General features: G+C 59.0%; 1 protein-coding gene across 1 annotated transcript in view; it reads left to right on the plus strand.

The window, feature by feature from the left end:
- Positions 1-12,871, plus strand: part of LOC144952526 (kynurenine--oxoglutarate transaminase 1-like) — a 22,120-nt gene that overhangs the window by 3,878 nt on the left and 5,371 nt on the right. Inside the window, exons 3-6 of the mRNA XM_078882974.1 lie at positions 1-148; positions 3,624-3,773; positions 4,683-4,769; positions 10,473-10,614. The exon at positions 1-148 is cut by the window's left edge and continues 3 nt beyond it. Of these exons, the coding sequence (XP_078739100.1) occupies positions 1-148; positions 3,624-3,773; positions 4,683-4,769; positions 10,473-10,614 (527 nt within the window). The remainder of the gene's footprint in view (positions 149-3,623; positions 3,774-4,682; positions 4,770-10,472; positions 10,615-12,871) is intronic.

Raw genomic sequence — 12,871 nt, forward strand, 5'->3', positions numbered from 1 at the left:
GGAGTTTGTGAAGCTGGCGAGGGACTACCCGTCGGTGAACCTGGGTCAGGGCTTCCCCGACTTTGCCGCGCCAGAGTCGGTGACGCGGGCCCTGGCGGCGTGCGCACTCAGCCACGAGCCGCTCATGCAGCAGTACACACGCAGCTTCGTGCGTACACACGCACTCATGCAGCAGTACACACTCACTCACTCGCTCATGCAGCAGTACACACGCAGCTTCGTGCGTACACACGCACTCGCTCATGCAGCAGTACACACTCACTCACTCGCTCATGCAGCAGTACACACTCACTCACTCGCTCATGCAGCAGTACACACTCACTCACTCATGCAGCAGTACACACTCACTCACTCGCTCATGCAGCAGTACACACTCACTCACTCATGCAGCAGTACACACTCACTCACTCATGCAGCAGTACACACTCACTCACTCATGCAGTACACACTCACTCACTCATGCAGCAGTACACACTCACTCACTCATGCAGCAGTACACACTCACTCACTCACTCATGCAGCAGTACACACTCACTCACTCATGCAGCAGTACACACTCACTCACTCATGCAGCAGTACACACTCACTCACTCACTCATGCAGCAGTACACACGCACTCACTCATGCAGCAGTACACACTCACTCACTCATGCAGCAGTACACACTCACTCACTCATGCAGCAGTACACACTCACTCACTCATGCAGCAGTACACACTCACTCACTCATGCAGCAGTACACACTCACTCACTCACTCATGCAGCAGTACACACGCACTCACTCATGCAGCAGTACACACTCACTCACTCATGCAGCAGTACACACTCACTCACTCATGCAGCAGTACACACTCACTCACTCATGCAGCAGTACACACTCACTCACTCATGCAGCAGTACACACTCACTCACTCACTCATGCAGCAGTACACACTCACTCACTCACTCATGCAGCAGTACACACTCACTCACTCACTCATGCAGCAGTACACACTCACTCACTCACGCAGCAGTACACACTCACTCACTCACTCATGCAGCAGTACACACTCACTCACTCATGCAGCAGTACACACTCACTCACTCACGCAGCAGTACACACTCACTCACTCACTCATGCAGCAGTACACACTCACTCGCTCATGCAGCAGTACACACTCACTCACTCACTCATGCAGCAGTACACACTCACTCACTCATGCAGCAGTACACACTCACTCACTCGCTCATGCAGCAGTACTCACTCACTCACTCATGCAGCAGTACACACTCACTCACACACTCACTCGCTCGCTCAGTCACTCGCTCACTCACTCACTCGCTCATGCAGCAGTACACACTCACTCACTCATGCAGCAGTACACACTCACTCACTCATGCAGCAGTACACACTCACTCACTCATGCAGCAGTACACACTCACTCACTCATGCAGCAGTACACACTCACTCACTCATGCAGCAGTACACACTCACTCACTCGCTCATGCAGCAGTACACACTCACTCACTCGCTCATGCAGCAGTACACACTCACTCACTCACTCATGCAGCAGTACACACTCACTCACTCGCTCATGCAGCAGTACACACTCACTCACTCATGCAGCAGTACACACTCACTCACTCATGCAGCAGTACACACTCACTCACTCATGCAGCAGTACACACTCACTCACGCAGCAGCAGTACACACACACTCACTCATGCAGCAGTACACACGCACTCACTCATGCAGCAGTACACACTCACTCACTCACTCATGCAGCAGTACACACTCACTCACGCAGCAGCAGTACACACACACTCACTCATGCAGCAGTACACACGCACTCACTCATGCAGCAGTACACACTCACTCACTCACTCATGCAGCAGTACACACTCACTCACTCATGCAGCAGTACACACTCACTCACTCATGCAGCAGTACACACTCACTCACTCATGCAGCAGTACACACTCACTCACTCATGCAGCAGTACACACTCACTCACGCAGCAGCAGTACACACACACTCACTCATGCAGCAGTACACACGCACTCACTCATGCAGCAGTACACACTCACTCACTCATGCAGCAGTACACACTCACTCACTCGCTCATGCAGCAGTACACACTCACTCACTCATGCAGCAGTACACACTCACTCACTCGCTCATGCAGCAGTACACACTCACTCGCTCATGCAGCAGTACACACTCACTCATGCAGCAGTACACACTCACTCACTCATGCAGCAGTACACACTCACTCACTCATGCAGCAGTACACACGCACTCACTCATGCAGCAGTACACACTCACTCACTCATGCAGCAGTACACACTCACTCACTCATGCAGCAGTACACACTCACTCACTCGCTCATGCAGCAGTACACACTCACTCACTCATGCAGCAGTACACACTCACTCACTCGCTCATGCAGCAGTACACACTCACTCACTCATGCAGCAGTACACACTCACTCACTCATGCAGCAGTACACACTCACTCATGCAGCAGTACACACTCACTCACTCATGCAGCAGTACACACTCACTCACTCATGCAGCAGTACACACGCACTCACTCATGCAGCAGTACACACTCACTCACTCATGCAGCAGTACACACTCACTCACTCATGCAGCAGTACACACTCACTCACTCATGCAGCAGTACACACTCACTCACTCATGCAGCAGTACACACTCACTCACTCATGCAGCAGTACACACGCACTCACTCATGCAGCAGTACACACTCACTCACTCATGCAGCAGTACACACTCACTCACTCATGCAGCAGTACACACTCACTCACTCACTCACGCAGCAGTACACACGCACTCACTCATGCAGCAGTACACACTCACTCGCTCATGCAGCAGTACACACTCACTCACTCATGCAGCAGTACACACTCACTCACTCATGCAGCAGTACACACGCACTCACTCATGCAGCAGTACACACTCACTCACTCATGCAGCAGTACACACTCACTCACTCATGCAGCAGTACACACACACTCACTCATGCAGCAGTACACACTCACTCACTCATGCAGCAGTACACACTCACTCACTCATGCAGCAGTACACACTCACTCACTCATGCAGTACACACTCACTCACACACTCGCTCGCTCGCTCAGTCACTCGCTCACTCACTCACTCGCTCATGCAGCAGTACACACGCAGCTTTGTGCGTACACACTCACACACTCATTCACTCACTCGCTCACCCGCTCGTTCACTCACCCGCTCACTCACTCACTCGCTCACTCAGTCACTCGCTCACTCGCTCACTCACTCAGTCACTCACTCACTCACTCGCTCACCCGCTCGTTCACTCACCCGCTCACTCACTCACTCGATCACTCGCTCACTCACTCAGTCACTCGCTCACTCGCTCACTCGCTCAGTCACTCGCTCACCCGCTCACTCGCTCAGTCACTCGCTCACTCGCTCACTCACTCATTCCCTCATTCCCTCACTCTCTATTCTGTATCTCTCTCTCTCTATGTATCTCTATGTATCTCTATGTATCTCTATGTATCTCTGTGTATCTCTATGTATCTCTATGTATCTCTATGTATCTCTATGTATCTCTGTGTATCTCTATGTATCTCTACCCAGGGTCACCCGGCCCTGGTGCGAGCCCTCTGCACACTCTATTCTGGTCTCCATGGCCGCACGCTGGACCCCGAGTTGAACCTGCTGGTCTCCGTGGGCGGCTACGGGGCGCTCTTCTGCTGCGTGCAGGCCCTGGTGCAGCAGGGCGACGAGGTGGGGGCCACGACACACACCCCCCCCCCACCCCCACCAACCCTGACCCCCCCTGACCCCTCCCTTGACCCCCCCCCCTGACCCCCCCACGAACCCCCCCGACCCTCCCTAACCCCCCCCCCACCCCGACCCTCCCTGACCCCCCCCCCCACCCCGAGCCTCCCTGGTGTGTGTGTAGTGTGTGTGTGTGGTGTGTGTGTGTAGTGTGGGGTGTGTGTGTGGTGTGTGTGTGGTGTGTGTGTGTGTGTGGTGTGCGTGGTGTGTGTGGTGTGTGTGTGTGGTGTGTGTGTGGTGTGTGTGGTGTGTGTGTGGTGTGTGTGGTGTGTGTGGTGTGTGTGTGTAGTGTGTGGTGTGTGTGGTGTGTGTGTGGTGTGTGTGGTGTGTGTGTAGTGTGTGTGTGGTGTGTGTGGTGCGGTGTGTGTGTGTGGTGTGTGTGTGTGGTGTGTGTGGTGCGGTGTGTGTGGTGTGTGGTGTGTGTGGTGTGTGTGTGTGTGTGTGTGTGGTGTGTGTGTGTGTGTGGTGTGTGTGTGTGGTGTGTGTGTGGTGTGTGTGTGTGGTGTGTGTGTGGTGTGTGTGTGGTGTGTGTGTGTGGTGTGTGTGTGTGTGTGTGTGTGGTGTGTGGTGTGTGTGGTGTGTGGTGTGTGTGGTGCGTGTGGTGTGTGTGTGGTGTGTGTGTGTGTGTGTGTGTGTGTGGTGTGTGTGGTGTGTGTGTGTGGTGTGTGGTGTGTGTGGTGTGTGTGGTGTGTGTGGTGTGTGTGGTGTGTGGTGTGTGTGTGTGGTGTGTGCGGTGCGGTGTGTGCGGTGTGTGTGGTGTGTGGTGTGTGTGTGTGGTGTGTGCGGTGCGGTGTGTGCGGTGTGTGTGTGGTGTGTGCGGTGCGGTGCGGTGAGTGCTGGGTGTGCCCCGCCCAGGTGATCATCATTGAGCCGTTCTTCGACTGCTACGAGCCCATGGTCCGCATGGCTGGGGGCACCCCCGTGTTCGTCGCCCTCCGGCCGGTGAGCGCGTGCACCTAGCCTGGCACAGAGAGAGAGAGAGACACAGCGTGCACCTAGCCTGGCACAGAGAGAGAGAGAGACACAGCGTGCACCTAGCCTGGCACAGAGAGAGAGAGAGACACAGCGTGCACCTAGCCTGGCACAGAGAGAGAGAGACACAGCATGCACCTAGCCTGGCACAGAGAGAGAGAGACAGCGTGCACCTAGCCTGGCACAGAGAGAAAGAGAGACACACACAGCGTGCACCTAGACTGGCACAGAGAGAGAGAGACAGCGTGCACCTAGCCTGGCACAGAGAGAGAGACACAGCGTGCACCTAGCCTGGCACAGAGAGAGAGACACAGCGTGCACCTAGCCTGGCGCGAGCATCGCCCACAGTTGGTGGGTTGGTGGGTGGGTGAGTCGGTGAGTGGGTGAGTCGGTGGGTGAGTGAGTGAGTTGGTGGGTTGATGGGTGAGTGAGTGAGTTGGTGGGTGGGTTGGTGAGTGAGTGAGTTGGTGGGTGGGTGGGTGGGTGAGTGAGTGAGTTGGTGGGTGAGTGGGTGAGTTGGTGGGTGGGTTGGTGGGTGAGTTGGTGGGTGGGTGGGTGAGTGGGTGGGTGGGTTGGTGGGTGAGTGAGTGAGTTGGTGGGTTGGTGGGTGGGTGGGTGTGTTGGTGAGTGGGTGGGTGGGTGGGTGAGAGGGTTGGTGAGTGGGTGGGTGAGTGAGTGAGTGAGTGGGTGGGTGGGTGAGTGGTTGGGTGGGTGTTGTGGGTGGGTGTTGTGGGTGAGTGGGTTGGTGAGTGGGTGGGTGGGTGAGTGGGTGTTGTGGGTGGGTGTTGTGGGTGAGTGGGTTGGTGAGTGAGTGGGTGGGTTGGTGAGTGGGTGGGTGGGTGAGTGGGTGGGTGGGTGAGTGGGTGGGTTGGTGAGTGGGTGGGTTGGTGAGTGGGTGGGTTGGTGAGTGGGTGGGTTGGTGAGTGGGTGGGTTGGTGAGTGGGTGAGAGGGTGGGTGGGTGGGTGAGTGGGTGGGTGAGTGGGTGGGTGGGTGAGTGGGTGGGTTGGTGAGTGGGTGGGTTGGTGAGTGGGTGGGTTGGTGAGTGGGTGGGTTGGTGAGTGGGTGAGAGGGTGGGTGGGTGGGTGAGTGGGTGGGTGTTGTGGGTGGGTGTTGTGGGTGAGTGGGTTGGTGAGTGGGTGAGTGGGTGGGTGGGTGGGTGAGTGGTTGGGTGGGTGGGTGGGTGAGAGGGTTGGTGAGTGAGTGAGTGGGTGGGTGGGTGAGTGGGTGGGTGGGTGAGTGGGTGGGTTGGTGAGTGGGTGGGTGAGTGAGTGAGTGAGTGAGTGGGTGGGTGGGTGAGTGGTTGGGTGGGTGTTGTGGGTGAGTGGGTTGGTGAGTGGGTGGGTTGGTGAGTGGGTGGGTTGGTGAGTGGGTGGGTGGGTGAGTGGGTGAGAGGGTGGGTGGGTGGCTGAGTGGGTGGCTGAGTGGGTGGCTGAGTGGGTGGCTGAGTGGGTGGCTGAGTGGGTGGGTGGGTGACACGGCTAGAGAAGAGATGGAGCTGATGTGCTAGAGGATTGTCTCTGTCCCCGCGTCTCCATTTGCACAATCCTATCTGCGTCTTTCCGTGTCTCGTTTACCCGTGTCTCATCTGTCCCTGTGTCGTTTCCGTCTGTCTGTGTGTGTGTCTATCTGTGTCTGTGTGTGTGTGTGTCTATCTGTGTCTGTGTGTGTGTGTGTCTATCTGTGTGTGTGTGTCTATCTGTGTGTGTGTGTCTATCTGTGTGTGTGTCTATCTATCTATCTATCTCTGTGTGTGTCTATCTGTGTGTCTATCTGTGTGTGTGTCTGTGTGTGTGTGTGTCTGTGTGTGTGTGTGTGTCTGTGCGGCAAAACAACCTCCTACCTCCTCGCGGTGCCGGACGGGCAACATTGTCGTGGGCAGTGCTGTGGGGGGAGGGCCAATGCCCATTGGCCTCTCCCCTCATGGCGTCTGTGACCACCACAGTGGCTAAACGGGGGCTCTGGACGGGTGCGAGGGGCTGGTAACCCCTCCACCTTCAATTAACCACCACTAAACTACGAAGTAAACATAAACCTGTAATTAATAAGCTTGTGCCGGAGGCCCCGGGGGGTCAGGCTTTTATGACGTCTCCTGGCCAAACCCCATTTGGCGGAGCCAGGAGATTGAATTTTAACCCTCGGGGCTCCTCCAGAAACAACGAAAAACCATTGCGGATGGCCACGTGGAATGTTCGAACGCTCACTGCGGAGGAGAGGCTGCCACTCCTCTGTCGGGAGCTGGACCGGTACCGCCTGGATCTCTGTGGCATTCAGGAGGTCCGGTGGACCGGTTCTGGCTCCTGCCACCATGAGGGGTGGACAGTCCTCTACTCGGGGCAGGAGACTGCCAAACAACAGGGAGTGGCTCTTCTTCTGAACAAAAGAATGAAGGGGGCGTGGGAGCGTGGCGGTGAGGTGTGGGAAGCTGTAAGCCCCAGGATACTTTGGGCTCGCCTTCCCATCAACCAGAGGCGAGGAGTGGTGGTCGTGGTTACTTATGCCCCCACCGAAGACGAACATCTGTGGAGGGATGCAGGCAAAGCCGATGAGTCGGACGCTTTCTATGACCTCCTGTCACAGGTGCTGGCTAAAGTGGCCACTCGGGACAGAGTCATCTTGTTGGGTGACTTCAATGCCCGAGTTGGTCATGATACTGGCACCTGGTCTGGAGTGATTGGAAGGCATGGGCCAGATCAGCTCAATAATAACGGTAGGAGGCTGCTAGATTTTTGTGCAGCCCATGGGCTTGTAATTACCAACACGCTCTTCCGGCATCGGCGCATCCACACAACATCATGGATGCATGCCGGGTCCAAGCAAGAACATCTGCTGGACTACGTAGTGACGGACCAGCGGATGCGAGCCCATGTCCTTGACACCAGGACCTACCGTGGAGCTGATCTGCCCTCTGACCATCGACTAGTCATCTGTAAGATGCGCCTGCCATTCTTCCACTCCGGTGGTGGGTGTACACCCAGGATCCCATTCCAACCAAAAGTGGCCTGGTCTAAGTTAGCTGATGAAAGTTGCAAGCGAGAATTTCATCATCGCTTGCAGCTGGGGTTGGCATCGTCCCCCACTCCACCTGATGTCGAGGGTAAATGGGCGAGGTTTAAGACTGTGACTCATGCAGCTGCAATGGCTGCTTTGGGTACGCGGTCCAGACCTCCCCGGGAACCCTGGCTGACGGAGGAGGTGTTCAGGTTAATTGAGAAAAAGCGACAGGCCCACTCTCATCGCCTACAGCATCCCACGTCAGAGAATGAGGAGGTTTACCGCAGTCTTCGCTCGGAGGTTCGGAGAGCCGTGAGGCGCTGTAAGGATGGGTGGTGGTCGCGGGTTGCTGAGGAGATGGAGTCTGCCTCAGTGGCCCGCGATCACAAATCACTATTTAACTCCATCAAAAAAGTAACCTGCAGCGCCACACCTATTACCATCATTAGAGGAAAAAACGGTGATCCAATCTCCGACCCCCAGGAACAGGTTTGCAGATTTGCTGAGCATTTCTGTGAGGTCCTGGGGGAGGGAAAATCTCTCAGCCAGGAAAACATCATGGCACAAAGTGGGGATAACCCTGCTGAGGCTGCGGTGCCTCAAATATTGGAAGAGGTCACCCCCTGTGAGTGGCTGGCTGAGGTACCGGCTGTTGAGGAAGTACTGAGGGCGATCCGGAGTCTGAGACCAGGGAAGGCACCGGGCAGAGATGATCTCCCAGGCGAAATGCTGAGGGAGGGTGGCGTTTGTGCACAGACTGCCCTATATGACATCATAACAACAGTCTGGACCACTGGACGGGTTCCGCAGGACTGGAAGGATGCCCTGGTGGTCCCCCTCTTTAAGAAGGGGGACCGTACCGACTGTAACAACTACAGGGGCATCTCACTCCTCAGTGTGCCGGGTAAGGTCCTGGCAAGGATTATTCAACATCGCCTTGCTAGGCATGCTGAGGAGAGGCTTGCGGAGCCCCAATGTGGTTTCAGGAAAGGGCGGTCCTGCACAGATGCCATATTTTCTGTCCGTCTGCTACAGCAGAGGTGTAGGGAATTCCAAAAAGACCTACATCTCTGCTTTATTGACCTGGTCAAGGCCTATGATACCATCAGTAGGACTGGGCTCTGGGTTGTTCTTCGTGCTTTCGGAGTCCCTGACCCTCTGCTCACGATCATTAAGGACCTTCATGATGGTGAGCGGGCCCGGGTAAAACTACGTGGCCGGGAGTCGGAGCCTTTCCCTGTACACCTTGGGGTGCGACAGGGATGTCCTCTGGCTCCCACATTATTTAACATCTATTTCGACTGCGTAGTTCGTGAAGCCTTCAATAGCTGTACCGGGGGAATTTCCATTTGGTACAGATATAATGGGAGGCTGATCGACGCCCGGGTGCGATCAAGGGATGGCTCCCTATTGGTCAACCACGTTATGTATGCCGATGATTTGGTAATAGCTGCTCATTCAGAAGAGGAGTTGGAGACGCTGCTGCTGAGACTGGAGCGTGCCACTAAGAGGTGGGGCCTTACCATCAGCCCCACCAAAACTAAGCACCTGCCTGGGTATTTTGTACCATCGGACACTCCACCCCCACAACTCCCAATTGGTGATGGGGCAGTTGTGGAGAGAGTGGAGAGTTTCCCATACCTGGGCAGTGTGCTTATGACCGGCTCCAGTTTATCAGCAGAGGTCTCACTCCGAATCAGTCGAGCGGCAATATCTTTTCATCGGTTGCGTAACGCTGTGTGGAAGCTACCTGGTCTGTCGCTCCGCACGAAGCTTCAGGTCTTCTCGGCCACGGTCATTCCCTCCCTTCTCTACGCTTGCGAAACGTGGACCCCCCTAGTGGAGCATCTTCGCCGGTTGGAAACATTTAGGCTGGCCTGCCTACGATCCATCCTGGGTTTAACCAGGCTGGATTGTGTGAGGAGCTCACAAGTCCTTGAAAGATCTGGGCAAAGTCCCATCAGTGAGCTCCTCCGGCAGGCAAGGCTGCGTTGGCTGGGTCATGTAGCCCGCATGCCCAGCCACCGCATGCCTAAACAGCTTTTGTTCGGCCGGATCGAGGGGGCTAAACGGGCGCGGCACGGGCTAGAGAAGAGATGGAGTGATGTGGTACAGGAGGACGTGGAGCTGAGTGGACTTGCCGATGACTGGTACCAGCGGTGTCAAGATCGGCCTCTGTGGAGGAGGCTCGTGAAGGACGCTACTGGGCAGTTGGAGGCAGTCGCCCTCCAACAACAACGGAGGGCGGAGGAGCGACGCTCACAACAACGAGCGGAGCGACGGGTGGCTAAAGCACAGCAAGTTGGTACAGTAGGGGGCACAGGTGGTGCATCAGCCAGTCATCTCGGTCATCTCGGTCAGTCGACCCGTGGCACCTGGGTCTGCCCCGTGACCTCCTGCCAGCGGGCGTTCGACACTTCACGTGGCCTCAAGGTGCACATGGCCTGGCACAAGCGTCGTGGTGACGTCACCGCCACTTAGTGGCGAATGGCGGTTGTTGTCTGTGTCTATCTGTGTCTGTGTGTGTGTGTCTATCTGTGTGTGTGTGTCTATCTATCTGTCTGTGTGTCTATCTGTGTGTGTGTCTGTGTCTATCTGTGTCTGTGTGTGTGTGTGTGTCTATCTGCGTGTGTGTGTGTGTGTCTATCTGTGTGTGTCTGTGTGTGTGTCTGTGCCACCAGGGTGGGCAGGCGACGTCGAGTGCTGATTGGTGCCTGGACCCCCACGAGTTGGGGTCAAAGTTCAACTCCAGGACCAAGGCCCTCATCCTCAACACGCCCAACAACCCCCTCGGGAAGGTGGGGGCCAGGGATAGAGGGGGGGGCTACAGGGGGGGGGCTACAGGGGGGGGGCTAGAGGGGGGGATAGAGGGGGGGGGGGCTAGAGGGGGGGATAGAGGGGGGGGGCTAGAGGGGGGGATAGAGGGGGGGGCTAGAGGGGGGGGCTAGAGGGGGGGATAGAGGGGGGGGCTAGAGGGGGGGATAGAGGGGGGGGGGCTAGAGGGGGGGGCTAGAGGGGGGGCTACAGGGGGGGGGCTAGAGGGGGGGCTACAGGGGGGGGGCTAGAGGGAGGGGCTACAGGGGGGGATAGAGGGGGGGGGGCTAGAGGGGGGGGATAGAGGGGGGGGGGGCTAGAGGGGGGGGCTAGAGGGGGGGGCTAGAGGGGGGGGCTAGAGGGGGGGATAGAGGGGGGGGCTAGAGGGGGGGGCTACAGGGGGGGGGCTACAGGGGGGGGGCTAGAGGGGGGGATAGAGGGGGGGGGCTAGAGGGGGGGATAGAGGGGGGGGGCTAGAGGGGGGGGCTAGAGGGGGGGATAGAGGGGGGGGCTACAGGGGGGGGGCTACAGGGGGGGGGCTAGAGGGGGGGATAGAGGGGGGGGGCTAGAGGGGGGGATAGAGGGGGGGGCTACAGGGGGGGGGCTACAGGGGGGGGCTAGAGGGGGGGATAGAGGGGGGGGGCTAGAGGGGGGGATAGAGGGGGGGGGCTAGAGGGGGGGGCTAGAGGGGGGGATAGAGGGGGGGGCTAGAGGGGGGGATAGAGGGGGGGGCTACAGGGGGGGGGCTACAGGGGGGGGGCTAGAGGGGGGGATAGAGGGGGGGGGCTAGAGGGGGGGATAGAGGGGGGGGCTACAGGGGGGGGGCTACAGGGGGGGGCTAGAGGGGGGGATAGAGGGGGGGGGCTAGAGGGGGGGATAGAGGGGGGGGGCTAGAGGGGGGGGCTAGAGGGGGGGATAGAGGGGGGGGCTACAGGGGGGGGGCTACAGGGGGGGGGCTAGAGGGGGGGATAGAGGGGGGGGGGCTAGAGGGGGGGATAGAGGGGGGGGGCTACAGGGGGGGGGCTACAGGGGGGGGCTAGAGGGGGGGATAGAGGGGGGGGGCTAGAGGGGGGGGCTAGAGGGGGGGATAGAGGGGGGGGGCTAGAGGGGGGGGGCTAGAGGGGGGGCTAGAGGGGGGGATAGAGGGGGGGGGGCTAGAGGGGGGGGAGCTAGAGGGGGGGGATAGAGGGGGGGGGCTACAGGGGGGGGGCTACAGGGGGGGGGCTACAGGGGGGGGGCTAGAGGGGGGGATAGAGGGGGGGGGCTACAGGGGGGGGAGCTAGAGGGGGGGGATAGAGGGGGGGGGCTAGAGGGGGGGGATAGAGGGGGGGGGCTACAGGGGGGGGAGCTAGAGGGGGGGGATAGAGGGGGGGGGCTAGAGGGGGGGATAGAGGGGGGGGCTACAGGGGGGGGAGCTAGAGGGGGGGGATAGAGGGGGGGGGCTAGAGGGGGGGGATAGAGGGGGGGGGCTAGAGGGGGGGGCTAGAGGGGGGGCTAGAGGGGGGGATAGAGGGGGGGGGCTAGAGGGGGGGATAGAGGGGGGGGGGCTAGAGGGGGGGGAGCTAGAGGGGGGGGATAGAGGGGGGGGGGCTACAGGGGGGGGGCTACAGGGGGGGGGCTAGAGGGGGGGGATAGAGGGGAGGGGCTACAGGGGGGGATAGAGGGGGGGGGGGCTAGAGGGGGGGGAGCTAGAGGGGGGGGATAGAGGGGGGGGGCTAGAGGGGGGGATAGAGGGGGGGGGCTAGAGGGGGGGGGCTACAGGGGGGGCTAGAGGGGGGGGGCTAGAGGGGGGGATAGAGGGGGGGGCTAGAGGGGGGGATAGAGGGGGGGGGGCTAGAGGGGGGGGGGCTACAGGGGGGGCTAGAGGGGGGGGCTAGAGGGGGGGATAGAGGGGGGGGGCTAGAGGGGGGGATAGAGGGGGGGGGGCTAGAGGGGGGGGATAGAGGGGGCGGGGGGGGTTAGAGACGGGTGGGGGGGAGGAGGTGGGGGCTAGAGGGGGGGGGGCTAGAGGGGGGATAGAGGGGGGGGGGCTAGAGGGGGGGATAGAGGGGGGGGGCTAGAGGGGGGGATAGAGGGGGGGGGCTAGAGGGGGGGGATAGAGGGGGCGGGGGGGGTTAGAGACGGGTGGGGGGAGGAGGTGGGGGCTAGAGGGGGGGGGGCTAGGTGTGTGTGTGTGTCACTGTGTGTGTGTCACTGTGTGTGTGTGTCACTGTGTGTGTGTCACTGTGTGTCACTGTGTGTGTGTCACTGTGTGTGTGTGTCACTG

This window comes from Lampetra fluviatilis, chromosome 68, assembly GCF_964198595.1.
Source record: "Lampetra fluviatilis chromosome 68, kcLamFluv1.1, whole genome shotgun sequence".
NCBI classification, from domain to species: domain Eukaryota; kingdom Metazoa; phylum Chordata; class Hyperoartia; order Petromyzontiformes; family Petromyzontidae; genus Lampetra; species Lampetra fluviatilis.